A 26,425-nucleotide genomic window follows, 5' to 3' on the forward strand; every position below is an offset into this window, starting at 1 on the left:
TATCTTTTTGAAGTGTTGTTTTTAATGGAAAACGTTCTCCTGCAATTGTACTTATGGGTACATGGTTTCTACACTAAAATTGAGGGAATGTGAATGAAAAAACTGTTTTGATGATGGTTTTCATAAACATACTTTGTCCATAATCTAGAGGCCTAATGGTTATTAATTGATGAGATAAGGAAAGAGGATGGCAAACGTGATCTGCATAACATACCAATAGCAATTAACATACCTTTGTATGCCTCCTTCTTGGAAGAACCTTTTAGGGACCATTTTCAGAACCTTAAGGATCTTCAAATAACTTTGGATATCTTAAAAGAACCCTTGTTGAACCCCTCATTTTAGAGTGTATGAATTCTGTGGTGTGCATGTTTTGTTAATCATCTGTATAATTACTATTTTGGGGATTCACAGACTTCTCCCTCCCTACACCTCTGATGAGTATAACAGGAAACCTGTTCGATCCCCATGCACTCAAAATCATTCTGGCTGTGGATATGGAGAACATCAACACATTAACATCAACGTACCAGAGGATATACCCATTGGACTTGGGGCTCTGCTGAGAGTTTACCTCATATTTAGATTTGTTTTTTCTGCTTTGCCACTAAAATCATAACAAACACTGAGAACTCAAATATTGTGCTATTGTTGTTATTGTTATGCGTATTATTATTAATGAGAATAATAACTGGGGAGGGGGGTAGTTCAAAAATGAACCCCGAAAAGTTATTCAAAAAGTTATTTAAGGATCCATTAAAAAGGGTTCTTTGAAGAAGAAGCTCCAAAATGCAGGTGTTTCAACCTAGATCAGTGCTTTCTGTGGTGGTGGTGGGGCTCGCCAGCAGAAAATACAGTGTTGCGCCTGTTTGGCTCAGTTTTCTGTCATGATTGGCTCAGTTTTCTGTCACTCATGGGACAGTATGTCATCCCCAATTCTAAGGTTAGAGATCAAACATTTTTGCCCCTTTTAGTCTGCCATAGAGTTATATTAGAAGTGCCCATCCAAGAAGGCTCAAGGTCATTAGCCACAGATAGAATGACATCATATCACATTATATCACATTGTAGCTTTGATTGGACTGGTCATGTCAACATCTTACTTTCAAAGTCTTAGCTAGCAGTCATCATCAGTCATCAACTCGACAATCTACTGGCAAATCCTTGTCATATGAAGAGAAATAATAAAGAGAAATTATAGATAAAATGTATCGGTGCTCATCGGCCATTGTACATTGGCGTCGGGCGAGGGGCCTTCAGTACCTTGTGGAGTGGGAGGGGTACGGTCCGGAGGAGAAGTGCTGGGTTCCGGTCGAGGACATGTTGGACCCTTCAATCCTGCAGGAGTTCCACTGTCTTCGTCTGGATCGCCCTGTGCCTCGCCCTCCGGGTCGTCCCCGGGGCCGGTGTCAGCGCGCTGCTGGAGCCGCACTTCAAGAGGGGGTACTGCCACGACTTCCGCCAAAGTCGGTTCCTCTCCTTGTTCGCTCGGCGGTCGTTGTCACCGGTCTTCATCGATCAACTTTTCATTTTCCTTTAGTTTTGTCTTCCCACACACCTGGTCTCAATTCCCTCATTATATGTTGTGTATTTAACCCTTTGTTCCCCCCATGTCTTTGTGGGGAATTGTTTTTTGTAAGTGCATGTGCACGTTTTCTCTAGTGCGCTACAGGTTTTGTACCCATTTGTTTGTTGTTCTAGTTTCTGGTGGTTTTATGAATAAAACTGCATCGTTGATTACCCAGTTTTGCTCTCATGCGCCTAACTTCCCTGCCACCAATTACGTACTCCCTTACAACCACTTAATTTTAAGAATGTGAAATGTGAAATGTGAAATGATTTATTTCAGCTTTAATTTCTTTCATGACATTCCCAGTGGGTCAGAAGTTTACATATATTCAATTAGTATTTGTTAGAATTGCCTTTAAATGGTTTAACTTAGGTCAAATATTTCGGGTAGCCTTCCACAAGCTTCCCACAATAAGTTTTGGCCCATTCCTCCAGACGGAGCTGGTGTAACTGAGTCAGGTTTGTAGGCCTCCTTGCTCGCACACACTTTTTTAGTTTTTTTTTCAGTTTTACCCACAAATTTTCTATGGGATTGAGGTCAGGGCTTTGTGATGGCCACTCCAATACCTTGACTTTGTTGTCCTTAAGCCATTTTGCCACAAATTTAGAAGTATGCTTGGGGTCATTGTCCATTTGGAAGACCCATTTGCGACCAAGCTTTAACCTCCTGACTGATGCCTTGACATGTTGCTTCAATATTTCCATGTAATTCCCCCCCCCCCCCCATGAAGCTATCTTTTTCACGAAGTGCACCAGTCCCTCCTGAAGCAAATCACCCCCCCCCAACATGATACTGCCACCCCCGTGCTTCACAGTTGGGATGGTGTTCTTCGTGTAACATGCATTTGGAGTAGTTAGGGGTTGGTAAACTGAAGGGGTTATATGAAAATTGTAGAGGCTTCATATAACCCCTTCAGTTTACCAACCCATCTGTAACTACTCCATATTCATCAAATATTAAATGAGGTCAGCAAAATGCATGTTACACGTATTAGATAGGCTATCCAAAGTTATGGAGAATAACAGAGTGAGATAGTGGATGGTGGACCTAAAGCACCATTTAGTACTTAATCCCTTCCTTTCTTCATTCAATGTATTCAATCTAGATGTGACAGTGATGAAATTCAAATATGATTTTGATGGTGAACTGTGGTGGAATAAGGACACGACAGAGGAGGTAACTTCATTCATTGCCTGTTTATTTTATTGTAATAACAACAGAGCAGGAACTGGAGTCCAATGGTGGACTTTCATGATGGTCTTATCTGTATTTATCAGCCAGGGCAGCGGACAAGGCTGCAAGGAATTTATCCACAGCAATGTGCACTTCGGGAGTGAAATCAGAAGGGAAGTGAATAGCCAGGGTCACAAGGATGTTGTGGGACAGGATCTGAAAAGTATATTTTAAAAGTTAATATTGAAGGATTGTGCTTTAGCAACAGACAGAGTGATCAATATACAGACAATAGGTTATCTGTGGGCAAACCTTGAAGTTTCCAGGGTCAACGCGCAGCTTGAAGGCGTGCAGATCACTGAGAGCACTCATTCCCCCTACGAGGTCGTCCATCAGTCCGACTGCTTTACCAATTGCACCCATGATGATGCCTCCATGGTTCTTGACTGGCCCAGAGCCGGGGCTCAGGTCAGCCCAGTGGGAGAAGTAGGTCTTAGTCTGGGGGTAAGCAGTCAGCATCCTGCAAAGGAAGGTACAGAATAGTTCGATTCATATTGGAGTTTTTGTTAGATGCTGAACTTTTAAGCATTACGAGTATCATATTTCTCCCATCGTCTGTGTCTACAACGTAATGAAATGAGTTTACTTATTGTATGTTAAAATGCTTATTCGAGGTAGGCACATAGGCCGCTGTCATCAGTTTAAACACAATCATTCTCATCATTCGTTCATTAAGAAGGCTTACCTCCCCAAAGCTTCAGCGCCGAGGACATCTGCCTTTCCACCAATCTTGCCCCAGAAGGCCTTGACCACAGATTTGTCCTTTGCTGTCAGACTCATTTTGCTCCTTTCTGATTGGCCTGTATTAAATATACAAGAAATTATCTGAAGATGACTGCCTACACAACTAGGTCCCTTTATATCACAGTAGAGCGGCAGACACGCCCAGCTACTAGGGTACACTCCCCCTACACTGCAACCACCTTGGTCAAAATCCAAGAGTAAGAAACGTTCTTGGCTTTTATAAAATATTAAGTTAGCGTTTTATATTAAAAGCCCTCTGACATCTTATTGAAGTTATGTTTCTAATAATATCCATAATTAATATTTTAGCGCAATGCAAATACATTCATTGTAAGCATATATTTCCAGTAGGTTCATTCTAAAGTTGCAGCTGCTTTTGCCGAAACAGCCAAATATGAAATCTTTAGTTAATTGGCTAAATTACATGCATTTAAATCAATTGCATCAGATGCAACAGAGATGTCAACAATTTTACAATTTGTTTGATTGATATAGACAATTAATATGTTTTGTTTTATTATTTTTATCGTTGCATAAAACGAAATCTTTCAGAGTAGCCTAATCGAGCATGTAAAATATATATTACATTGGTAAATTATATTGTACAAATCAAATCCACCTTCAAATACCTGCATATTATTTATTCAAAGTGACGTGTTTCACATTTGTATTTTTTATTTAACTAGGCAAGTCAGTTATAGAACACATTCTTATTTACAATGACGGCCTAATATGTATCTATGATATATGCCTACACTGGGGTTCAATGGAAGTTGGACATGATTCCCAATTATAAGGTTGATTGGACTTCGAATGATGATCGACAAAAAAGTCAGAGGAAGAAAGAGGTCATGCAAGGACATGGGTACACACCTATCTACAAATAATACAGGACATTTCTGCTTATCATATTTAATGTCTTGAAATTAATCACTTAAAATGGGCGGGACCGGTCTGAAATACCCCGATTAAAAAAATGGAAGGCGTCATTTTGTCGTAGATAAGAAACTGTGCCAAATTATAGGCCGGAATTATGTTGAATTATCACATTTTCCAAATTCATAAGAATGTTTAGTGGTTGCATCTCTTTCTAATTTTTCATTAGAATAGCCTTCTACATATACACTGCAATGAAGGACGTATAATCTTCGGAAGAGTTTTGCCATAACCTTACTTTTATTCTTGCAATCAGAGGAATAAATTAAACCTGATAATTAAGCTGTTATCATGTTAATTTTGAAACGTTGGTAATCTAGATAAACTGTATAGGCCTATTTACATATGCTTCCATATTTTAGGATCTAATCTACAGACTTGATTCTGTAACAGCTAATACATTAACATTTACTGTTGTTTTTAACAGATACATTATTGGAATTGATGTCACCAAGTTCGAGAGCTGAAGCGTTCACTTGGCCAATACTGATCTTTGCCAGAGCCAATCATATGCGCCGCCTCCAGTGGGCGGAGTGCACTCATAAATATAAATTGCACGCAGTGTCTCCCTACACTAGACATTAATTTGTTTAATCTTGTTGCAAAACCGGAAAACAAACACTGACAACATGGTTGACTGGACAGACGCAGAGAAGAGCACCATCAGTGCTGTCTGGGGCAAAGTAGATATCAATGAGGTCGGACCACTGGCTCTGGGAAGGTAGGTCATGGCTTCAGCCTCATTCAAATATATCATCTAATACAGTTTATAGTGGAGATGATCATGAGTAATTATAACACTATTATAATTGTCCTGTTATCGTATCATTACTACTAATATTGAGTTGATATTGTTAAATTTGAATGGAGCATGTTAGAGTATTAATTAGGCGTATAATTGAAATACATTTGAAAATAATTCACATATTTCGGTGTTCTTGCAATGACAGAGTCCTGATCGTCTACCCCTGGACTCAGCGTTATTTCGGCTCTTTCGGAGATGTGTCCACTCCCGCAGCAATCATGGGCAACCCCAAAGTTGCTGCTCACGGCAAGGTCGTGTGTGGAGCTCTGGATAAAGCTGTGAATAACATGGGCAACATCTTGGCCACATACAAGTCACTGAGCGAGACCCACGCTAACAAACTCTTCGTCGACCCTGACAATTTCAGGGTATGCCTTCTGTCTTGAGAAATAGGCTTATATTTTATGCTTTACTGATGTAAGCCTAAACACATAACAATCAGAGCAACACGTCTAATTCCAAAGGTAAAAGAAAACCGTCAGTCTTATTTAACATCGTCCTCCTTTGTCTTTTGTCCACAGGTGTTGGCTGACGTCCTCACAATTGTCATTGCCGCCAAGTTCGGAGCCGCTTTCACTCCTGAAATTCAGGCAACCTGGCAGAAGTTCATGAAAGTGGTTGTCGCAGCCATGGGCAGTCGGTACTTCTAAATGCACCCCAGACAAGTGATTGTGTTCTGACATCCCTGCCTGAGTGAAAATAAAGACATCGAAACAATCTATTGTATTTTATATTTATACAAACTTGTTTTTTTAGAAGGAGGGGGGGGGCAGCCTATTTGATAGCCTCAATAGCCCATTTGCCGCCATTCTCAAAGTGATTGCCTACACAACAAAGGTTAACCTGTTTTCAAGTCTGTGATTTGGTCAAATAAGCAGTAAAATCTTATTCATTGAAAATCATGAATGAGCTTCAAGAGCTCATTGTCGATTGATAGTTTATAAACCAGATTAAACCAGGTAATAACATTTTTGTTGGTTTTATAGGCCGCTTCTACATAGGCCTATTGGAATACCAACAAGCTCCTGAGATCTGTCTAGCAAACGTAGCCTTCTCCCACTGATAATGAATTTCCTTCTTCAAATCTGAAAGATAAAATGTTATGCTGTGTTGTCATCTTGCATCTTGAAGACGTGAAACATCCTATTCTCATGTTAAACAAGGTTGTTTGAGTCCTGCTTCTTTCAAATATTGAATACAATTATACAAAGATGTCTGCTATAGGCTATGAACTGAGTCTGACCCAAGATAGCAAATAAGGTTGTTATGCTGCAGTCAACTGGGGGGGGGGGTTCCATAAATCGCCTTGTGCTGTTATGTGGCCAATTACAGCAGGGAAATCACTCGTGCTATCCTGCATGTAGGCTATTTGACAACACAGAGTCATGTCTGGCCACAACACACAGTTAATTCAGAAAAAATTCAGACCCCTTGACTTTTTCCACATTTTGTGACAGACCTATTCTAAAATTGATTAAATTCTTTTCCCTCATCAATCTACACACATTACCCCATATTGAAAAAGCGAAGACAATTTTTAAAAATGTTTGCAAATGTAAAAAATAAAAACTGAAATACCTTATTTTCATAAGTACTCAGACCCTTTGCTATGAGACTCGGCCAAACTGAGCAATCGGGGGAGAAGGGCCTTGGTCAGGGAGGTGACCAAGAACCTGATGGTCACTCTGACAGAGCTCCAGAGTTTCTCTTTGGAGATGGGAGAACCTTCCAGAAGAACAACCATCTCTGCAGCACTCCACCAATCAGGCCTTTATGGTAGAGTGGCCAGATGGAGGCCACTCCTCAGTAAAATGAACATTCTAGCCCGCTTGGAGTTGCCAAAAGGCACCTAAAGGACTCTCAGACCATTAAAAACAATATTATCTGGTCTGATGAAACCAAGATTGAACTCTTTGGCCTGAATGCCAAGCGTCACGTCGGAAGGAAACCTCGCACCATCCCTACAGTGAAGCATGGTGGTGGCAGCATCATGCTGTGGGGATGTTTTTCAACGGCATGGACTGGGAGACTAGTTAGGATTGAAGGAAAGATGAAAGGAGGAAAGTACCAAGAGATTCTTGATGAAAACCTGTTCCAGAATGCTCAGGACCTCAGACAAGGGGGTGAAGGTTCACCTTCCAACAGGACAACGACCCTAAGCACACAGCCAAGACAAGCAAAGACACAGCCCGAGTGGTGCAGTGGTCTTCAAGACGTGTCACTACAGACACCCTGGTTCGAATTCAGGCTGTATCACAACCGGCCGGGTTTGGGAGTCCCATAGGGCGGCGCACAATTGAACCTAAAAATAGTTTGAGAGGATCTGCACAGAAGAATTGAAACTCCCCAAATACAGGTGTGCCAAGCTCATAGCCGGGTCGGCAGGGTAGCCTAGTGGTTAGAGCATTGGACTAGTAACCGAAAGGTTGCAAGTTCAAATCCCCGAGCTGACAAGGTACAAAATCTGTCGTTCTGCCCCTGAACAGGCAGTTAACCCACTGTTCCTAGGCCGTCATTGAAAATAATAATTTGTTCTTAACTGACTTGCCTAGTAAAATAAAGGAAAAATAAAATAAATAGCGAAGACTCAAGGCTGTAATTGCTGCCAAAGGTGCTTCAACAAAGTATTGAGTAAAGGTTCTGAATACTTATGTAAATGTGATTTTTCCATTTTTATATATATATTTTTAAAATTAAAGTTGTATCTATTGTTTCCTTTTTTTCCACAAACAAACAAATAAAACATAGAAAATAACACTGTACAGCATAAAAACATTGAGAATGACATCAAGACATATCCTCCAACATAGCACATAGCACATAGCACATATACACAGTCATAGCACATATACACAGTCATAGCACATATACACAGTCATAGCACATATACACAGTCATAGCACATATACACAGTCATAGCACATATACATAGCATAGCACATATACACAGTCATAGCACACATACACAGTCATAGCACATATACACAGTCATAGCACATATACACAGTCATAGCACATATACATAGCATAGCACATATACACAGTCATAGCACATATACACAGTCATAGCACATATACATAGCACATATACATAGCATAGCACATATACACAGTCATAGCACATATACACAGTCATAGCACATATACACAGTCATAGCACATATACACAGTCATAGCACATATACACAGTCATAGCACATATACACAGTCATAGCACATATACACAATCATAGCACATATACACAGTCAACTAGTATCATACAGGTCACAATGCAGAACTAAATGGGTTCACAAGCATAAGTAATCACCTCCCAGTCTTAGAAACATGACAAATAAAACACATCCAGCTTCTAGAATTGTTGTTTCTACCAGTGATACTAGTAAGCATTTGTTCATAAGATGCTGCCTCCAACATTGATTCTATTCACTGTTTCAGAGTAGGAGTCGCACGACCCTTCCAAATTCAGAGTATTACTCCAGCTGCTGTAACCACACCAACAGTGATCAGTGCAAATTCCTCCTTTGTTACATCAGGTAACTCTGCTCTTTCGCCCAAGAGACATATTTTAAATGACGCTGGAAGAAATGGCAGCAGTTTTACGGGTGCCTAACCAATTGTGCTATTGTGTTTTTTCTCACGTTATTTGTAACTTATTTTGTACATAATAAAAAATAGCTTCTGGATATCAGGACAGCGATCACTCACCTCGGTTAAGGCAAAGATTTTGTCTTCAACAAGCAGGACTCAGACACCCGACCAGGTCAAAATCCCCGTCATTGGCAAGAGAAAGAGACGCAGGTACAGAGGAAACAGAGCGGGTTGCTTCGTAAGGATCCACCGACGGCGAGTGGGAAACCTGCCTTTAACGTCAGTATTACTTGCCAATGTACAATCATTGGATAATAAATTAGACAAGGTATGATCACAAATATCCTACCAACGGGACATAAAAACCTGTAACATCTTATGTTTCACCGAATCGTGGATGAATGACGACATGGATATTCAGCTTGTGGGATATGCGCTGCACCGACTAGATAGAACAGCACACTCCGACAAAGAGGGGGGGGGCAGTCTGAGCATATTTGTAAACAACAGCTGATCCAAGAAATCTAAGGAAGTCTCTAGATTTTGCTCACCTGAAGTAGAGTATCTCATGATAAGCTGTGGACCACACTATGCGCCAAGAGAGTTTTCATCCATATGTTTCGTGACTGTTTATTTACCATCACAGACAGATGCTGGCACTAAGACCGCACTCAGTCAGCTGTATAAGGAAATAAGCAAACAGGAAACCACTCACCCAGAGGGTTGCAGGGAATGTGGTGAAACTTAAATCATTTTACCTCATTTCTATCAGCATGTTAAATGCACAACCAGAAGGAAAATAATTATAGTTCACCTGTATGCCACACACAGAGACACATACAAAGCTCTCCCTCGCCCTCCATTTGGCAAATCTGACCACAATTCTATCCTCCTGATTCCTACTTACAAGCAGAAGTTAAAGCAGGAAGCACCAGTGACTCGGTCTATAGTAAAGTGGTCAGACGAAGCAGATGCTAAACTAAAGGACTGTTTTTCTAGCACAGACGGGAATATGTAATGAGATTTTTCCGATGACATTGTGGAGTACACCACATCAGTCACTGGCTTTATCAATAAGTGCTTTGATGATGTTGTCCCCACAGTGACTGTACATACATACCCCAACCAGAAGCCATGTATTACAGGCAACATCCGCACTGAGCTAAAGGGTAAAGATGCCACGTTCAAGGTGCGGGACTCTAACCCGGAAGCTAATAAGAAATCCTGCTATGCCCTCCAACGAACCATCAAAAAGGCAAAGCGTCAATACAGGACTAAGATTGAATCGCACTACACCAGCTCCGACGCTCGTCTTATGTGGCAGGGTCTGCAAACTGTTACAGACTACAAAGGGAAGCACAGCCGTGAGCTGCCCAGTGACACAAGCCTACCAGGTGAGTTAAATCACTTCTATGCTCGCTTTGATGCCCGCAACACTGAGACATGCATGAGAGCATCAGCTGTTCCGGACGACTGTGTGATCACCGACAACGATCACCGACAACGACGAGACAGCCTATAGGGAGGTCAGAGACCTGGCCGGGTGGTGCCAGAATAACAACCTATCCCTCAATGTAACCAATACCAAGGAGATAAGATAAGATAAGAAGCTAGCTAGCTTACAAAGAATAACAACAAAAAATATCTAGTTAACAGAAGAAAGGAAGACAAAATAAGGACAAAAGAAGGACAGAAGAAAAAGGAAAAGAAAGAGGACAACAAAGTGAAACAGTCAGCACTTCTATTGCAACTTGTATTTCGTCGTCCTAACGTAGTCTACACTGCTATCTGCCCAGCAGCTAGCCAGCTAGCATACGTCCACCGTCTACTGAATAGCAGCACTGTAGAAACTATTACACTCAACTGAACGACTTGATTAGTGTAGTGTTAGCTAGCTACATAGTTGTCTTTGCTGTCTTCGTATCCAAGATAATTGTGTAGTTTAGAGCGTGTAGTCTTAGAGTGATTATCTTAATTTACCGAGGTTAGCTAGCCAGCTATTTGTCGTCCTTAACGTAGGAGACACTGCTAGCTAGCCAACAGCTAGCCAACGTCTACTGAATAGAACTTCCGCACTCAACAACCCGGTCGCATTCCGCTTCGCTCCACAGGTAGTATCACATTTTTCATTTCATTTCATTACAGCACAACGGTTTGATTTGTTTGATCGTAGCTAGCTACATAGCTAGCTACATAGCCGTCTGTGTATCAAAGATAATTGTGTAGTCTAGAGCGATTTTCTAGGTTAGCTAGCCAGCTATTGTCGTTCTTTTAACGCAACGTAACGTAATCAACACTGCTAGCTAGCCAGCTAGCCCCGAATAGCAGCACTGTAGAAACTATTACACTCAACGGAACGACTTGATTAGTGTAGTGTCAACAACGCAGCCACTGCCAGCTAGCCTACAAAGTCAACAACGCAGCCACTGCCAGCTAGCCTACTTCAGCAGTACTGTATCATTTTAATCATTTTAGTCAATAAGATTCTTGCTACGTAAGCTTAACTTTCTGAACATTTGAGACGTGTAGTCCACTTGTCATTCCAATCTCCTTGCATTAGCGTAGCCTCTTCTGTAGCCTGTCAACTATGTGTCTGTCTATCCCTGTTCTCTCCTCTCTGCACAGACCATACAAACGCTCCACACCGCGTGGCCGCTGCCACCCTAATCTGGTGGTCCCAGCGCGCACAACCCACGTGGAGTTCCAGGTCTCCGGTAGCCTCTGGAACTGCCGATCTGCAGCCAACAAGGCAGAGTTCATCTCAGCCTATGCCTCCCTCCAGTCCCTCGACTTCTTGGCACTGACAGAAACATGGATCACCACAGATAACACTGCTACTCCTACTGCTCTCTCTTCGTCCGCCCACGTGTTCTCGCACACCCCGAGAGCTTCTGGTCAGCGGGGTGGTGGCATCGGGATCCTTATCTCTCCCAAGTGGTCATTCTCTCTTTCTCCCCTTACCCATCTGTCTATCGCCTCCTTTGAATTTCATGCTGTCACAGTTACCAGCCCTTTCAAGCTTAACATCCTTATCATTTATCGCCCTCCAGGTCCCCTCGGAGAGTTCATCAATAAGCTTGATGCCTTGATAAGCTCCTTTCCTGAGGACGGCTCACCTCTCACAGTTCTGGGCGACTTTAACCTCCCCACGTCTACCTTTGACTCATTCCTCTCTGCCTCCTTCTTTCCACTCCTCTCCTCTTTTGACCTCACCCTCTCACCTTCCCCCCCTACTCACAAGGCAGGCAATACGCTCGACCTCATCTTTACTAGATGCTGTTTTTCCACTAACCTCATTGCAACTTCCCTCCAAGTCTCCGACCACTATCTTGTATCCTTTTCCCTCTCGCTCTCATCCAACACTTCCCACACTGCCCCTACTCGGATGGTATCGCGCCGTCCCAAACTTCGCTCTCTCTCCCCCGCTACTCTCTCCTCTTCCATCCTATCATCTCTTCCCTCTGCTCAAACCTTCTCCAACCTATCTCCTGATTCTGCCTCCTCAACCCTCCTCTCCTCCCTTTCTGCATCCTTTGACTCTCTATGTCCCCTATCTTCCAGGCCGGCTCGGTCCTCCCCTCCCGCTCCGTGGCTTGACGACTCATTGCGAGCTCACAGAACAGGGCTCCGGGCAGCCGAGCGGAAATGGAGGAAAACTCGCCTCCCTGCGGACCTGGCATCCTTTCACTCCCTCCTCTCTACATTTTCCTCCTCTGTCTCTGCTGCTAAAGCCACTTTCTACCACTCTAAATTCCAAGCATCTGCCTCTAACCCTAGGAAGCTCTTTGCCACCTTCTCCTCCCTCCTGAATCCTCCTCCCCCTCCCCCCTCCTCCCTCTCTGCAGATGACTTCGTCAACCATTTTGAAAAGAAGGTCGACGACATCCGATCCTCGTTTGCTAAGTCAAACGACACCGCTGGTTCTGCTCACACTGCCCTACCCTGTGCTCTGACCTCTTTCTCCCCTCTCTCTCCAGATGAAATCTCGCGTCTTGTGACGGCCGGCCGCCCAACAACCTGCCCGCTCGAACCTATCCCCTCCTCTCTTCTCCAGACCATTTCCGGAGACCTTCTCCCTTACCTCACCTCGCTCATCAACTTATCCCTGACCGCTGGCTACGTCCCTTCCGTCTTCAAGAGAGCGAGAGTTGCACCCCTTCTGAAAAAACCTACACTCGATCCCTCCGATGTCAACAACTACAGACCAGTATCCCTTCTTTCTTTTCTCTCCAAAACTCTTGAACGTGCCGTCCTTGGTCAGCTCTCCTGCTATCTCTCTCAGAATGACCTTCTTGATCCAAATCAGTGAGGTTTCAAGACTAGTCATTCAACTGAGACTGCTCTTCTCTGTATCACGGAGGCGCTCCGCACCGCTAAAGCTAACTCTCTCTCCTCTGCTCTCATCCTTCTAGACCTATCGGCTGCCTTCGATACTGTGAACCATCAGATCCTCCTCTCCACCCTCTCCGAGTTGGGCATCTCCGGCGCGGCCCACGCTTGGATTGCGTCCTACCTGACAGGTCGCTCCTACCAGGTGGCGTGGCGAGAATCTGTCTCCTCACCACGCGCTCTCACCACTGGTGTCCCCCAGGGCTCTGTTCTAGGCCCTCTCCTATTCTCGCTATACACCAAGTCACTTGGCTCTGTCATAACCTCACATGGTCTCTCCTATCATTGCTATGCAGACGACACACAATTAATCTTCTCCTTTCCCCCTTCTGATGACCAGGTGGCGAATCGCATCTCTGCATGTCTGGCAGACATATCAGTGTGGATGACGGATCACCACCTCAAGCTGAACTTCGGCAAGACGGAGCTGCTCTTCCTCCCGGGAAGGACTGCCCGTTCCATGATCTCGCCATCACGGTTGACAACTCCATTGTGTCCTCCTCCCAGAGCGCTAATAACCTTGGCGTGATCCTGGACAACACCCTGTCGTTCTCAACTAACATCAAGGCGGTGGCCCGTTCCTGTAGGTTCATGCTCTACAACATCCGCAGAGTACGACCCTGCCTCACACAGGAAGCGGCGCAGGTCCTAATCCAGGCACTTGTCATCTCCCGTCTGGATTACTGCAACTCGCTGTTGGCTGGGCTCCCTGCCTGTGCCATTAAACCCCTACAACTCATCCAGAACGCCGCAGCCCGTCTAGTGTTCAACCTTCCCAAGTTCTCTCACGTCACCCCGCTCCTCCGCTCTCTCCATTGGCTTCCAGTTGAAGCTCGCATCCGCTACAAGACCATGGTGCTTGCCTACGGAGCTGTGAGGGGAACGGCACCTCAGTACCTCCAAGCTCTGATCAGGCCCTACACCCAAATAAGGGCACTGCGTTCATCCACCTCTGGCCTGCTCGCCTCCCTACCACTGAGGAAGTACAGTTCCCGCTCAGCCCAGTCAAAACTGTTCGCTGCTCTGGCTCCCCAATGGTGGAACAAACTCCCTCACGACGCCAGGACAGCGGAGTCAATCACCACCTTCCGGAGACACCTGAAACCCCACCTCTTTAAGGAATACCTAGGATAGGATAAAGTAATCCTTCTCACCCCCCCCCCCCTTAAAATATTTAGATGCACTATTGTAAAGTGGCTGTTCCACTGGATGTCATAAGGTGAATGCACCAATTTGTAAGTCGCTCTGGATAAGAGCGTCTGCTAAATGACTTAAATGTAATGTAAATGTTAAATGAGATGATTGTGGACTACAGGAAAAAGAGGACCGAGCACACCCCCATTCTCATCGACGAGGTTTTAATGGAGCAGGTTGAGAGCTTCAAGTTCCTTGGTGTCCACATCACCAACAAACTAGAATGGTCCAAACACACCAAGACAGTCGTGAAGAGGGCATGACAAAGCCTATTCCCCCTCAGGAAACTAAAAGATTTGGCATGGGTCCTCAGATCTTCAAAAGGTCAACATCGAGAGCATCCTGACTGGTTGCATCACTGCCTGGAACGGCAACTGCTCGGCTTCCGAATGCAAGGCACTACAGAGGGTAGTGCATAAGGCCCAGTACATCACTGCCTGCCATCCAGGACCTCTACACCAGGCAGTGTCAGAGGAAGGCCAGCCACCTCAGCCATAGACTGTTCTCTCTGCTACCGCATGGCAAGCGGTACCGGAGCGCCAAGTCTAGGACCAAAAAAGTACTCAACAGCTTTAACCCACAAGCCATAAGACTCCTGAACAGGTAATGAAATGGCTACCTGGATTATTTTCATTGTGCCACCCCCCCCAACCAACCCCTCCTTTACGCTGCTGCTACTCTCTGTTTATCATCTATGTCACTTTAAAAATATATATTTTATTTTGCATTTTCCAATTACGAACATTCAAAACAAAAGTGAAAAGATATTAGACAACGATAGGACAAAGTGACAGTAACAGACGAACGTAACAAAAATAAATGATAATTATAGTTATATAAACAAACATACAATAATAAAAAATATAAAAAATATAAAAAATATATAAAAAAGAAATAACGAGACATTGGATCACCTGCCGTAGGCTACATAATATACATTACGTGTGAAACATTGTGTGAGGATTATATATAGATTCAATCAATGAGATGTGGGGGGAGATTCTCCATATAGTCAATAAAAGGTTGCCAAATTCTGTAAAATGTCTTTAACTTATTCCTCAAGCAGTAAGTGATTTTCTCCAAAGGGATACAACTATTAACTTCCGAAAGCAACATTGCAACTGGCAGCGAGGAATCCAATTTCCATTTCAAGGCAATACATTTCTTGGCAATCGCTAGCAATATTTCTGTTAGCTTTATAGTATGGCTTTGCCTAAGATTGGTGTTAGTAAAGTTACCCAGTAGACAGACCTCCGGGTCTAAAGGGAATGCAACCCCGTGAATTGAGGATATGGTATTGCATACCCCCTGCCAGAAACCGTGTAGTTTTGAACACTGCCAAGTGGAATGGAGGAATGTTCCTTCATCTGAGCCACATCTAAAACATAGGGAGGAGATATCTGGGTTGAACCTGTGCAGTCTAGATGGGGTGATATAGAGCTGATGGAGGAAATTAAACTGGATCAGTCTGTATCTGGAGTTCAATGTGGATGTAACCCCATCCCTGCATAGGTCACTCCATAGATCCTCATCAAGATCAATACCCAGATCTCTCTCCCATCTAAGTCGGGGTTTATCTAGCCCAGGCAGTGTTAGTCCTGACATAAGAGCATTGTAAACACGGGAAATGGTCTTGAACAGTGGTTGGTCTGCGTGGCAGAGTTGTTCAATAGGTGACATCTTAGGAAGGTTCCATTGTCCCTTGAGAGTCACCCTAATAAAGTTTCGTAGTTGTAGGTAGCTAAAGAAGTCCCTGTTAGGCAAGTGGTATTTCTGTTTCAGCTGATCAAAAGACATAAGAACTCCCTCCTCGTAACAATGTTCCAGAAGAGTGATCCCCTTATCAGACCATGGTCTAAAGTTACTATTCTGGAAAAACATAGGGATCAATCTATTGTTCCATAAAGGGGTTTTAGGTGAAAGGAATCCCCCTCATCCGAACAGCTCATGCAGTTTGCACCATGCCAGGACAGAATGTATGATTAAAGGGTTGTCTGTGATGGTTTTTATAGATTTTCTGTCCCAATACTTTCGCAAGGCACTGTAGATACTTTTGTACCTGTTTCCACCAGCATCTTCACAGTGCCCTTTGCTGTTGTTCTGGGATTGATTTGCACTTTTAACACCAAAATACGTTCATCTCTAGGATGGTATGAAGGCAGAATGACAGCTGCATGGTAACATGGTGTTTATACTTGCGTGCTATTGTTTGTACAGATGAACGTGGTACCTTCAGGTGTTTGGAAATTTCTCCCAAGGATGAACCAGACTTGTGGAGGTCTACAATTTTTTTTCTGAGGTCTTGGCTGATTTCTTTTGATTTTCCCATGATGTCAAGCAAAGAGGCAATGAGTTTGAAGGTAGGCCTTGAAATACATCCACAGGTACACCTCCAATTGACTCATAATATGTCAATTAGCCTATCAGAAGCTTCTAAAGCCACGACATCATTTTATGGAATTTATCAAGCTGTTTAAAGGCACAGTCAATTTAGTGCATGTAAACTTCTGACCCACTGGAAGTGAAATATGCTGTCTGTAAACAATTGTTGGAAAAATGACTTGTGTCATGCACAAAGTAGATGTCCTAACAAGCTTTAATGACTCCAAGTGTATGTAAACTTTCGACTTCAACTCTACATATAGCCTCAATTAGCCCGACTAACCGGTACCTGTATATAGCCTCTACTGTCATAGCCTCTCTACTGTATATAGCCCCACTACTGTTATTATTCACTGTCTTTTTACTGCTGTTTTTTTATTTCTTTACTCATCTACCGTTCACCTAATACCTATCAATGATTTTTTAAACTGCACTGTTGGTTACGGTCTGTAAGTAAGCATTTCACTATAAGGTCTACCTATTGTATTCGGCACACGTGACAAATAAACTTTGATTAGATTTCTCTGTGAAACTGGAATTGTAACCCCAATCATTCCTCCAGGTATTTAAAAGCATTATTCCGGAAAGGTAGCACGAATGTAAATGTCCATATTGCACAAGATTGTTGTACCTGTATTGCCAGTGGTTTACTTCCGGACACCTTTAATGAGGCTTTGATATCGCTGATTCCTAAAAAGGATAGAGATACTACAGAATCTGGGAATTTTAGAGCTATCAGCCTCCTTGCGATACGCTTAGAGAAGGCACTACCGAAAAATGAAAGGAATTCATACATAGTGACCAAGTAGGATTTATTAAGAACAAAACCTCAACTGATAATACATCTCATGTGGTTAAACCTCTCAAATATAGTTCCTATCGCTGGTGTCTCCTTAGATGCTGAGAAGGCATTTGATAGGGTAGAGTGGGCTTTTCTCTTAAGAACTCTATAAACGCCACCCCTTTCTTTCCCCGCTTTAAGTACCTTTGTCCCGGGCTGTAGATCGTAGGAAGCGGATGAGAACAGTTATCAGGGGCCTATTCTCGCCAGGCATGTGTTCGTTCAATTTCGAATTTGTGCATGTCATCAAATCCGAATCCTTCTCGATGATTATCTGAACACACGAGAATAGTCCACCGCCAGCCTCACACACCTCTTTCCGGTTAACCACTTTTACCGTATTTATCCTGCTTCTGTTCTCAAATTCTTCGACACGATACCACAATATATCCAGTTTTTCCACGTGATTCACATTACCATTCTCCAGACGGGAGATGGCATCTTTCACGGTTGAAATCAGTTACTCTGCCCAATCCATCCCCTCTCTTGTATTATGTAACCAACTTCACATAGCCCCACTTTGTTACAATCACATCAACTGTTTCCTTTAGCTCGGTAGTTGTTATTTTTATTGTGGAGACATCGGATGCAACATCCAACAAAACCATGTTGATCATTCCCATTTGCTAAAAAAAACATCCTGTGGCAGACTGCAATAGCATCGAATAGTCCCCGCGATATGCAACTGTTCAGGGAAGTCAGGAACCAATACACGCAGTCAGTCAGGAAAGCTAAGGCCAGCTTCTTCAGGCAGAAGTTTGCGTCCTGTAGCTCCAACTCCAAAAAGTTCTGGGACACTGTGAAGTCCATGGAGAACAAGAGCACCTCCTCCCAGCTGCCCACTGCACTGAGGCTAGGTAACACGGTCACCACTGATAAATCCATGATTATCGAAAACTTCAACAAGCATTTCTCAACGGCTGGCCATGCCTTCCGCCTGGCTACTCCAACCTCGGCCAACAGCTACACCCCCCCGCAGCTACTCGCCCAAGCCTCTCCAGGTTCTCCTTTACCCAAATCCAGATAGCAGATGTTCTGAAAGAGCTGAAAAACCTGGACCCGTACAAATCAGCTGGGCTTGACAATCTGGACCCTCTATTTCTGAAACTATCCGCCGCCATTGTCGCAACCCCTATTACCAGCCTGTTCAACCTCTCTTTCATATCGTCTGAGATCCCCAAGGACTGGAAAGCTGCCGCAGTCATCCCCCTCTTCAAAGGGGGAGACACCCTGGACCCAAACTGTTACAGACCTATATCCATCCTGCCCTGCCTATCTAAGGTCTTCGAAAGCCAAGTCAACAAACAGGTCACTGACCATCTCGAATCCCACCGTACCTTCTCCGCTGTGCAATCTGGTTTCCGAGCCGGTCACGGGTGCACCTCAAGGTACTAAACGATATCATAACCGCCATCGATAAAAGACAGTACTGTGCAGCCGTTTTCATCGACCTTGCCAAGGCTTTCGACTCGGTCAATCACCATATTCTTATCGGCAGACTCAGTAGCCTCGGTTTTTCAGATGACTGCCTTGCCTGGTTCACCAATTACTTTGCAGACAGAGTTCAGTGTGTCAAATCGGAGGGCATGCTGTGCGGTCCTCTGGAAGTCTCTATGGGGGTGCCACAGGGTCAATCCTCGGGCCGACTCTTTTTTCTGTATATATCAATGACGTTGCTCTTGCTGCGGGCGATTCCCTGATCCACCTCTACGCAGACGACACCATTCTATATACTTCCGGCCCGTCCTTGGACACTGTGCTATCTAACCTCCAAACGAGATTCAATGCCATACAACACTCCTTCCGTGGCCTCCAAATGCTCTTAAACGCTAGTAAAACCAAATGCATGCTTTTCAACCATTCGCTGCCTGCACCCGCACTCCTGACCAGCATCACCACCCTGGATGGTTCCAACCTTGAATATGTGTTTACATCTATAAGTACCTAGGTGTCTGGCTAGACTGTAAACTCTCCTTCCAGACTCATATCAAACATCTCCAATCGAAAATCAAATCAAGAGTCGGCTTTCTATTCCGCAACAAAGCCTCCTTCACTCACGCCGCCAAACTTACCCTAGTAAAACTGACTATCCTACCGATCCTCGACTTCGGCGATGTCATCTACAAAATTGCTTCCAACACTCTACTCAGCAAACTGGATGCAGTTTATCACAGTGCCATCCGTTTTGTCACTAAAGCACCTTATACCACCCACCACTGCGACTTGTACGCTCTAGTCGGCTGGCCCTCGCTACATATTCGTCGCCAGACCCACTGGCTCCAGGTCATCTACAAGTCCATGCTAGGTAAAGCTCCGCCTTATCTCAGTTCACTGGTCACGATGGCAACACCCATCTGTAGCACGCGCTACAGCAGGTGTATCTCACTGATCATCCCTAAAGCCAACACCTCATTTGGCCGCCTTTCATTCCAGTTCTCTGCTGCCTGTGACTGGAACGAATTGCAAAAATCGCTGAAGTTGGAGACTTTTATCTCCCTCACCAACTTCAAGCATCTGCTCTCTGAGCAGCTAACCGATCGCTGCAGCTGTACATAGTCTATCGGCAAATAGCCCACCCATTTTTACCTATCTCATCCCCATACTGTTTTTATTTATTTACTTTTCTGCTCTTTTGCACACCAATATCTCTACCTGTACATGACCATCTGATCATTTATCACTCTAGTGTTAATCTGCAAAATTGTAATTATTCGCCTACCTCCTCATGCCTTTTGCACACAATGTATATAGACTCCCCTTTTTTCTAATGTGTTATTGACTTGTTAATTGTTTACTCCATGTGTAACTCTGTGTTGTCTGCTCACACTGCTATGCTTTATCTTGGCCAGGTCGCAGTTGCAAATGAGAACTTGTTCTCAACTAGCCTACCTGGTTAAATAAAGGTGAAATAAAATAAATAAATAAAAATAGATCCTAAAGATGTACCGATTTCTCTGGGTTTACGTGTTTATCCATGTCTTGGTGGGGGTGTTCGGGAGGACTTACTGTTTGTTTGCTAGTGGATGTGGCCTTCTGTGAATACCGCGTGTTAGGCTTGAATACATTTTTGCGTTTGTCGACATTCCAATAACGCCACTTTAGCGAGATGTTTCAAAATGTAAACTATCTTTATCTTAAACTGTACTTCAAATCAATATATTAAGACAAAAATGTAAGTGTATGGGTGGAATTTCAGTATTTGCATGCTGGAATTAGGAGATCTTTAATGTACTGCCATATTTTTCGGTGGTCCCACGTGAGACCTCCAGGTATTTAAAAATATTAAATTTGCAAACATTTCTAAAAACGTGTTTTTGATTTGTCAATACGGGGTATTTCGTGTAGATTGATGAGGGTAATTTTTTATGTTAAAATAAATCTGTAACCTAACAAAACGTGGAAAAAGTAAAGGGGTCTAAATACTTTCCGAAAGGGGCTTCATGCACCGCAAAATTCTAAGGGGACACAAACTAAGTGAGGATGGCTGTGGGGTGGTCCCTAAATTGGAGAATTTTGACAAGCTTGCTTATCTAACCTGATTGATAGCCTGAAATGGCTTATTGGTAGATAGTTATGAGTTTGGGAAATTGGGAATCCATCTCAGCTAGCTAGCTAGTATGAGTTTCATTTAGGTTTATTGTCAGTGTGTCAATATCGGAAGAACATTTCGTTTAAGAAACATTGATGAATGTCTAATTCTGATGTAAAACTGAGAGCTTGTAGCTCGGATGACAGTTTAGCAGCTGAACTCCAGTTTAGCGGTACTTCTCCGCAAGGGCCAGAGCCAGTTGTTGCAGGAACTTGTCCACGGACAAATGGATCTCGGGGGTGAATTCGGCGGGGAAGTAGGCGGCAACGACCACAATCAGGTTGTGAGCCAGAATCTGCAAAGGAAAATGGACATATATTATTTCACCTTTACACAGGTAAAAACATTTTTCTTACCTTGAAGTTAGTGGGGTCCACCCTCAGCTTGGTGGCGTGCAGTTCACTGAGCTTGGTCAAGAAACCAAAGAGATCGTCCAAGTTACCAACACATTCATCGATTTGATTCATGATGGTGATGCTGTGCTTCTTCACTGGAGCGGAACCGGGGGCCACGGAAGCCCACTGGGAGAAGTAGGCCTTGGTCTGGGGGTAGACGACAAGCATCCTGTAGTGGACATTAGAAATTAGGTGAGACAAAATTAATTTTAAATAATCATTCACACGGTCAGTATCGGGTCCATATTTTTGCTGAGATAGGCTACGCATTCATAGCTTCCATATAATTGACTGAGGAGTTATGTGTTAATAATAATTTGAATATATGTTATATTTTTTTATTTATCATACATCGTTATGTAATTACCTGGAAAGAGCCTGTTCTCCAATCTCATCGGATTTAGGGAGGATCTTGCGCCAGATGGCCTTCACGTTGGCTTTGTCCTTGGCTGAGAGACTCATAGCTGCGTCTTGTCCGTTTATCCACTTAAATAATGATGTTGAGAAAAGAAGCTTGTGAGCGTAAACTTCTCAGAGGCTGTTTTTATTGAGGCATGAGAGAAGGCACACCCCGATATAATCTCGGCTCCTCCTCTGATTGGGCATTTTTCCAAGACAAGAGTAATGTTTTCTATATGTTGTGGATCAAGCATTTCGCTACACTCGCATTAACATCTGCTAACCATGTGTATGTGACAAATAACATTTGATTTGATTTGATTTGATCTGAGCCAATTCGTATTATTCCCAAAATCTGACATTTGCACATAATCGATTTCGTTTGTAAAAATGATGTCATAACATTGTATGTATATATTTCATATATATTGAATAACAGTGTTTTTGAAACACTTAATAACTCAACATTTTCTTAACAGTTAATTTCTTCCAGTGTGAAGTAATTGCTAGCTTGGTAAACTATATTTTCAGAGTTCCTTCCCCAACACTGATAAATAGTTGCAATATGATCGGACTAGCAACCACATCAAGGCGTGTTGGCCTATACTGGCCTATACCCACTTTTATAAAGATAATTTTCCAATTCAATTTGAATTTTACAACGATAAATTAAAAGATAATTTAGGACAAAATAAGGTTGTATCCTGAGATAATTGGCATTAAAGATCCGGACCTTCAATGGTTTGAGTGGTGTCAGGTATTAGCCTAGTGGTTAGAGCGTTGGACTAGTAACCGGAAGGTTGCAAGTTCAAACCCCCGAGCTGACAACGTACAAATCTGTCGTTCTGCCCCTGAACAGGCAGTTAACCCACTGTTCCTAGGCCGTAATTGAAAATAAGAATTTGTTCTTAACAGACTTGCCTGGTTAAATAAAGGTAAAATAAATTAAAAAAAATTGTTGAATTTAACAATATGAATTGTGCTATTACGTACAACATGTAGTATGTAGAGAACATTTAACAGAAAAAGTCTGTCAATAACTAAAATTTGACAAAAATGCCGATGAAGACTAATCATTGTTTATTCCATCCGTAATAAATTACCAAGCATTATCTTAAAGGTGGGATGAAGTTGGCACAATGCCGATATGTGCCACACTCGAGGACCTTGTCCCCTCAAGACATTCATCCAATCATTTTCTGTGTTACTTTCAGGGCAGAGATACTGAACATCAATAAATTGGAGGTCTCATGAGACAAAAACCTCAGGGATCCCTTGTAACATTTTGCATGTACCAACGGAAATCAACAAACAAACGTCAACATGGTCGACTGGACAGATGCTGAGCGCAGTGCCATCGTAGGCCTGTGGGGAAAGATCAGCGTGGATGAGATCGGACCCCAGGCCGTGGCCAGGTACATTCTTATAATATTTATGTAGATATCATTAAATAATAACACGATAATAGGTTACTTAGACTAATTAGCACTAATTGCGTAGTAGGACATCGCGGTGTTCACCTTTGGTGCGATACAGACCATATTGATTGTGAAGTATAATTTTAATGGCAGCCTATTTCTTTTTAGACTTCTGATCGTGTCTCCATGGACTCAGAGGCACTTTAGCACCTTCGGCAACCTATCCACACCCGCTGCCATCATGGGTAACCCCGCCGTGGCCGAGAAACTGCACGTGGATCCCGACAACTTCAGGGAGAGTATTACACTTTAGCACACTGAAACAAAATACAAAAATAAATAGTCTTATGAATTAAATAGCGTTATGAGCCGATGTAAAGCTCATTCCAATATTACATTCTCCATCTGGTTCCTTTACCGTGTGCGTGGCCGCCATGCTCGGTCCCACCGTTTTCAGTGCTGATACTCAGGAAGCCTTCCAGAAGTTCCTGGCTGTCGTTGTGTCCGCTCTTGGCAGACAGTACCACTAGAGTATCACTCGACAGCACCAATATGGAAGAGATATGACACTCCAACTCCATAGCTACACATTTGAAAAAAACATCTATTTGAAAGCGTTTATCTTTTTGAAGTGTTTTTATTTATGGAAAACGTTCTCCTGCAATTGTACTTATGGGTACATGGTTTCTACACTAAAATGAGGGAATGTGAATGAAAAAAACTGTTTTGATGATGGTTTTCATAAACATACTTGGTCATAATCTAGAGGCCTAATGGTTATTAATTGATGAGATAAGGAAAGAGGATGGCAAATGTGATCTGCATAACATACCAATAGCAATTAACATACCTTTGTATGCTTCCTTGTCTGTATACCTGCAGACACAAAGGTGATCAGTTCAGTCATCTGAACCCAATACAGCTAGCCAACAACATATTCTTATAGCCTACATATTCTTACCTCTTTGTTGATTGATATCCATTGAATTGTGTATTAGAAGGATTTGCACAAATATGAAAAGAGAGATCATCATAAAACAATATACATTTAGTTCATACAAGGGACAAACCTTCTCTTAAATTGAGGAGATCTTTACACTTTTCACTGCTGAGAGTTTACCTCATATTTAGATTTTTTTTATTTTGCTTTGCCTCTAAAATCATAATAAACACTGAGAACTAGAATATTGTGCAATTGTTGTTATTGTTATGCGTATTATAATTAATGAGAATAATAACTGGGGAGGGGGGGTAGTTAAAATATGAACCCCAAAAGGTTATTCAAAAAGTTGTTTGAGGAACCATTAAAAGGGGTTCTTTGAAGAACTTATAGGTGTTCCCCCACAGTTTCAATTTGAAGAAACCATAAAGGGGACTTCAGGAACCTTTTCTTTTTTTGTGTAGTTAGGCCTTTAGAGGGTTCAAATTGGTGATACAGGCCTAAACCTAGGGCTACATAACTTCCAGTTTGAAATCAAAATTCTTTCCTAAAACATGGACAAATATTGGCTAATTTTAAAGTGATATATAGGCCTTACTATATTTAGATATTTATATTCCTTGTTTTTAGATATTTAGATATTGGTTTCCTTACAAAATAATTACTGCAATCCACTGTCAAGAAAGGTTTTCCCGACAAGGGAGATCTCGGTTTGTAGTTTTGAAACTTGGTACGGAAAATGGCGGACGGAAGACAGGGTGGTGCGGCAGGTTCCGCTTCTCATTCGAATGCTGTAATATTATCTAAACCATCAGGTGTACGCCGATCCCAGTTAAGTAACTCATGCAAAGAGTTAAAGCGCAATTATGTGTTTTATCTCCAGTACTCTGCCATGATTGTCAGTTATGTAGCTGCTCTACTGATAATATCAGTGCGTCCTTGCTGGGATGACACAATCAGTCTACTACCGGAGAATATCAACACCAAACACATTGGTTCACCGTTCCACGGGAGCGGACAGTACACAGCATACCATAATGTTCTGAATAATGGCCAAGTCTACCTCGCTCCTTATTCTACTGAACCGCTTAGGCGTAACAAACACAAGTCCAACATTTATCGGAAACTGTTAAACTACCTGTTCACTACCCTCCTCCTCTCCGGGGATGTACAACTCAATCCTGGGCCCAATATCACCGAGCCAGTGATACGCACCGGAGTGGAGAGCGGTGGAAGGCCTCGTCCACTGGTCGTCGCCGCTGTGGAGGTGGGTGAGTGCTATGGTTTCTCTCGACTCACCCGGCTCCAGGATATATTTTGACTCTTCAAACATACCAGAGTCGCTATATGCGATCCCTGACTCTGCTTCTGGTACGCAAGCTATTTTAATTAGTTCCCCGCATCCAGTGCAGGCGGGAGGGATTGTTAATTGCGCTACCGACCTGCCCCTAATCAAAACGAAACAAAACGGCCTAAACCCAGCCGTCAGAAAACACAGAAAATTTTACTTTTTTCAATGTGTCAATCACTCTCGAGTCATCTGGGACCCACGAGCGAAGCCCAAGGGACTACTAGGGGGGCACTTGAACATTCGTAGTATCATTCCAAAAAGTGATCAAATTCAACATCTACTCACAGACTCAAACCTTGACTTTCTCTGCCTCTCAGAGACATGGCTCCATAAACACTCTCCATATGCTGCTTTGATTTGATTTTTCAGGGGAGACAGAATTGAAGGAAGAGGAGGGGGTGTGATGATTTACATTAAAGAACATATCCGATGTAAACAAATTGAGTGGTCATGTGATAATGAACTAGAATGTATCGGCCTGAACGTTACACTGTCTCCCCAAATGTCTTTTACCCTCATTGGAATGTATAGGCCACCTTCCACCAAAAGTGTGTTTTTTGATCAGTTTAATACCATGCTTAGGGAATGTGATTTTGGGAAAGAGGTCATCTTAATGGGAGATTTTAACATTAATTATGAAGACAAGTGTT

At 42.9% G+C, this 26,425-nt stretch overlaps 4 protein-coding genes across 4 annotated transcripts; 2 read left to right on the forward strand and 2 right to left on the reverse strand.

The window, feature by feature from the left end:
• Positions 1-2,747: 2,747 nt before the first annotated feature.
• On the reverse strand, positions 2,748-3,654 carry LOC124000356 (hemoglobin subunit alpha-1). The gene is made up of 3 exons (XM_046306654.1): positions 3,489-3,654; positions 3,056-3,263; positions 2,748-2,959 (listed from the first exon to the last, which is right to left on the reverse strand). Exons 1-3 carry the CDS (start codon positions 3,581-3,583, stop codon positions 2,831-2,833), a joined length of 432 nt encoding a protein of 143 aa, XP_046162610.1. The 5' UTR covers positions 3,584-3,654; the 3' UTR covers positions 2,748-2,830.
• A 1,388-nt stretch (positions 3,655-5,042) lies between these two features.
• Positions 5,043-6,005, forward strand: LOC124000578 (hemoglobin subunit beta-1-like). The gene is made up of 3 exons (XM_046307061.1): positions 5,043-5,204; positions 5,434-5,656; positions 5,810-6,005. The coding sequence occupies exons 1-3, from the start codon at positions 5,113-5,115 to the stop codon at positions 5,936-5,938; spliced, it is 444 nt and encodes a 147-aa protein (XP_046163017.1). The 5' UTR covers positions 5,043-5,112; the 3' UTR covers positions 5,939-6,005.
• A 15,338-nt stretch (positions 6,006-21,343) lies between these two features.
• Positions 21,344-22,199, reverse strand: LOC123999710 (hemoglobin subunit alpha-4-like). The gene is made up of 3 exons (XM_046305717.1): positions 22,035-22,199; positions 21,629-21,836; positions 21,344-21,567 (listed from the first exon to the last, which is right to left on the reverse strand). Exons 1-3 carry the CDS (start codon positions 22,127-22,129, stop codon positions 21,439-21,441), a joined length of 432 nt encoding a protein of 143 aa, XP_046161673.1. The 5' UTR covers positions 22,130-22,199; the 3' UTR covers positions 21,344-21,438.
• Positions 22,200-23,338: 1,139 nt separating this feature from the next.
• Positions 23,339-24,100, forward strand: LOC124000331 (hemoglobin subunit beta-like). Its single transcript, XM_046306608.1, has 3 exons — positions 23,339-23,481; positions 23,653-23,786; positions 23,899-24,100. The coding sequence occupies exons 1-3, from the start codon at positions 23,390-23,392 to the stop codon at positions 24,012-24,014; spliced, it is 342 nt and encodes a 113-aa protein (XP_046162564.1). The 5' UTR covers positions 23,339-23,389; the 3' UTR covers positions 24,015-24,100.
• Positions 24,101-26,425: the final 2,325 nt, after the last annotated feature.

This window comes from Oncorhynchus gorbuscha, linkage group LG16 (assembly GCF_021184085.1).
Source record: "Oncorhynchus gorbuscha isolate QuinsamMale2020 ecotype Even-year linkage group LG16, OgorEven_v1.0, whole genome shotgun sequence".
Lineage (NCBI taxonomy): Eukaryota > Metazoa > Chordata > Actinopteri > Salmoniformes > Salmonidae > Oncorhynchus > Oncorhynchus gorbuscha.

Excerpts from the sequence above, each read along its gene's own strand:
- LOC124000331 (XM_046306608.1), top strand. The coding sequence starts at position 23,390 with ATGGTCGACTGGACAGATGCTGAGCGCAGTGCCATCGTAGGCCTGTGG. Across the intron at positions 23,482-23,652 it reads GGACCCCAGGCCGTGGCCAG|ACTTCTGATCGTGTCTCCAT; the intron begins GTACATTCTTAT and ends ATTTCTTTTTAG. Across the intron at positions 23,787-23,898 it reads CGACAACTTCAGGGAGAGTA|TTACCGTGTGCGTGGCCGCC; the intron begins TTACACTTTAGC and ends CATCTGGTTCCT.
- LOC124000356 (XM_046306654.1), bottom strand. The coding sequence starts at position 3,583 with ATGAGTCTGACAGCAAAGGACAAATCTGTGGTCAAGGCCTTCTGGGGC. Across the intron at positions 3,264-3,488 it reads GGCGCTGAAGCTTTGGGGAG|GATGCTGACTGCTTACCCCC; the intron begins GTAAGCCTTCTT and ends CTTCCTTTGCAG. Across the intron at positions 2,960-3,055 it reads TTGACCCTGGAAACTTCAAG|ATCCTGTCCCACAACATCCT; the intron begins GTTTGCCCACAG and ends TATACTTTTCAG.
- LOC123999710 (XM_046305717.1), bottom strand. The coding sequence starts at position 22,129 with ATGAGTCTCTCAGCCAAGGACAAAGCCAACGTGAAGGCCATCTGGCGC. Across the intron at positions 21,837-22,034 it reads GGAGAACAGGCTCTTTCCAG|GATGCTTGTCGTCTACCCCC; the intron begins GTAATTACATAA and ends TGTCCACTACAG. Across the intron at positions 21,568-21,628 it reads TGGACCCCACTAACTTCAAG|ATTCTGGCTCACAACCTGAT; the intron begins GTAAGAAAAATG and ends TTTCCTTTGCAG.
- LOC124000578 (XM_046307061.1), top strand. The coding sequence starts at position 5,113 with ATGGTTGACTGGACAGACGCAGAGAAGAGCACCATCAGTGCTGTCTGG. Across the intron at positions 5,205-5,433 it reads GGACCACTGGCTCTGGGAAG|AGTCCTGATCGTCTACCCCT; the intron begins GTAGGTCATGGC and ends TTGCAATGACAG. Across the intron at positions 5,657-5,809 it reads TCGACCCTGACAATTTCAGG|GTGTTGGCTGACGTCCTCAC; the intron begins GTATGCCTTCTG and ends TTTTGTCCACAG.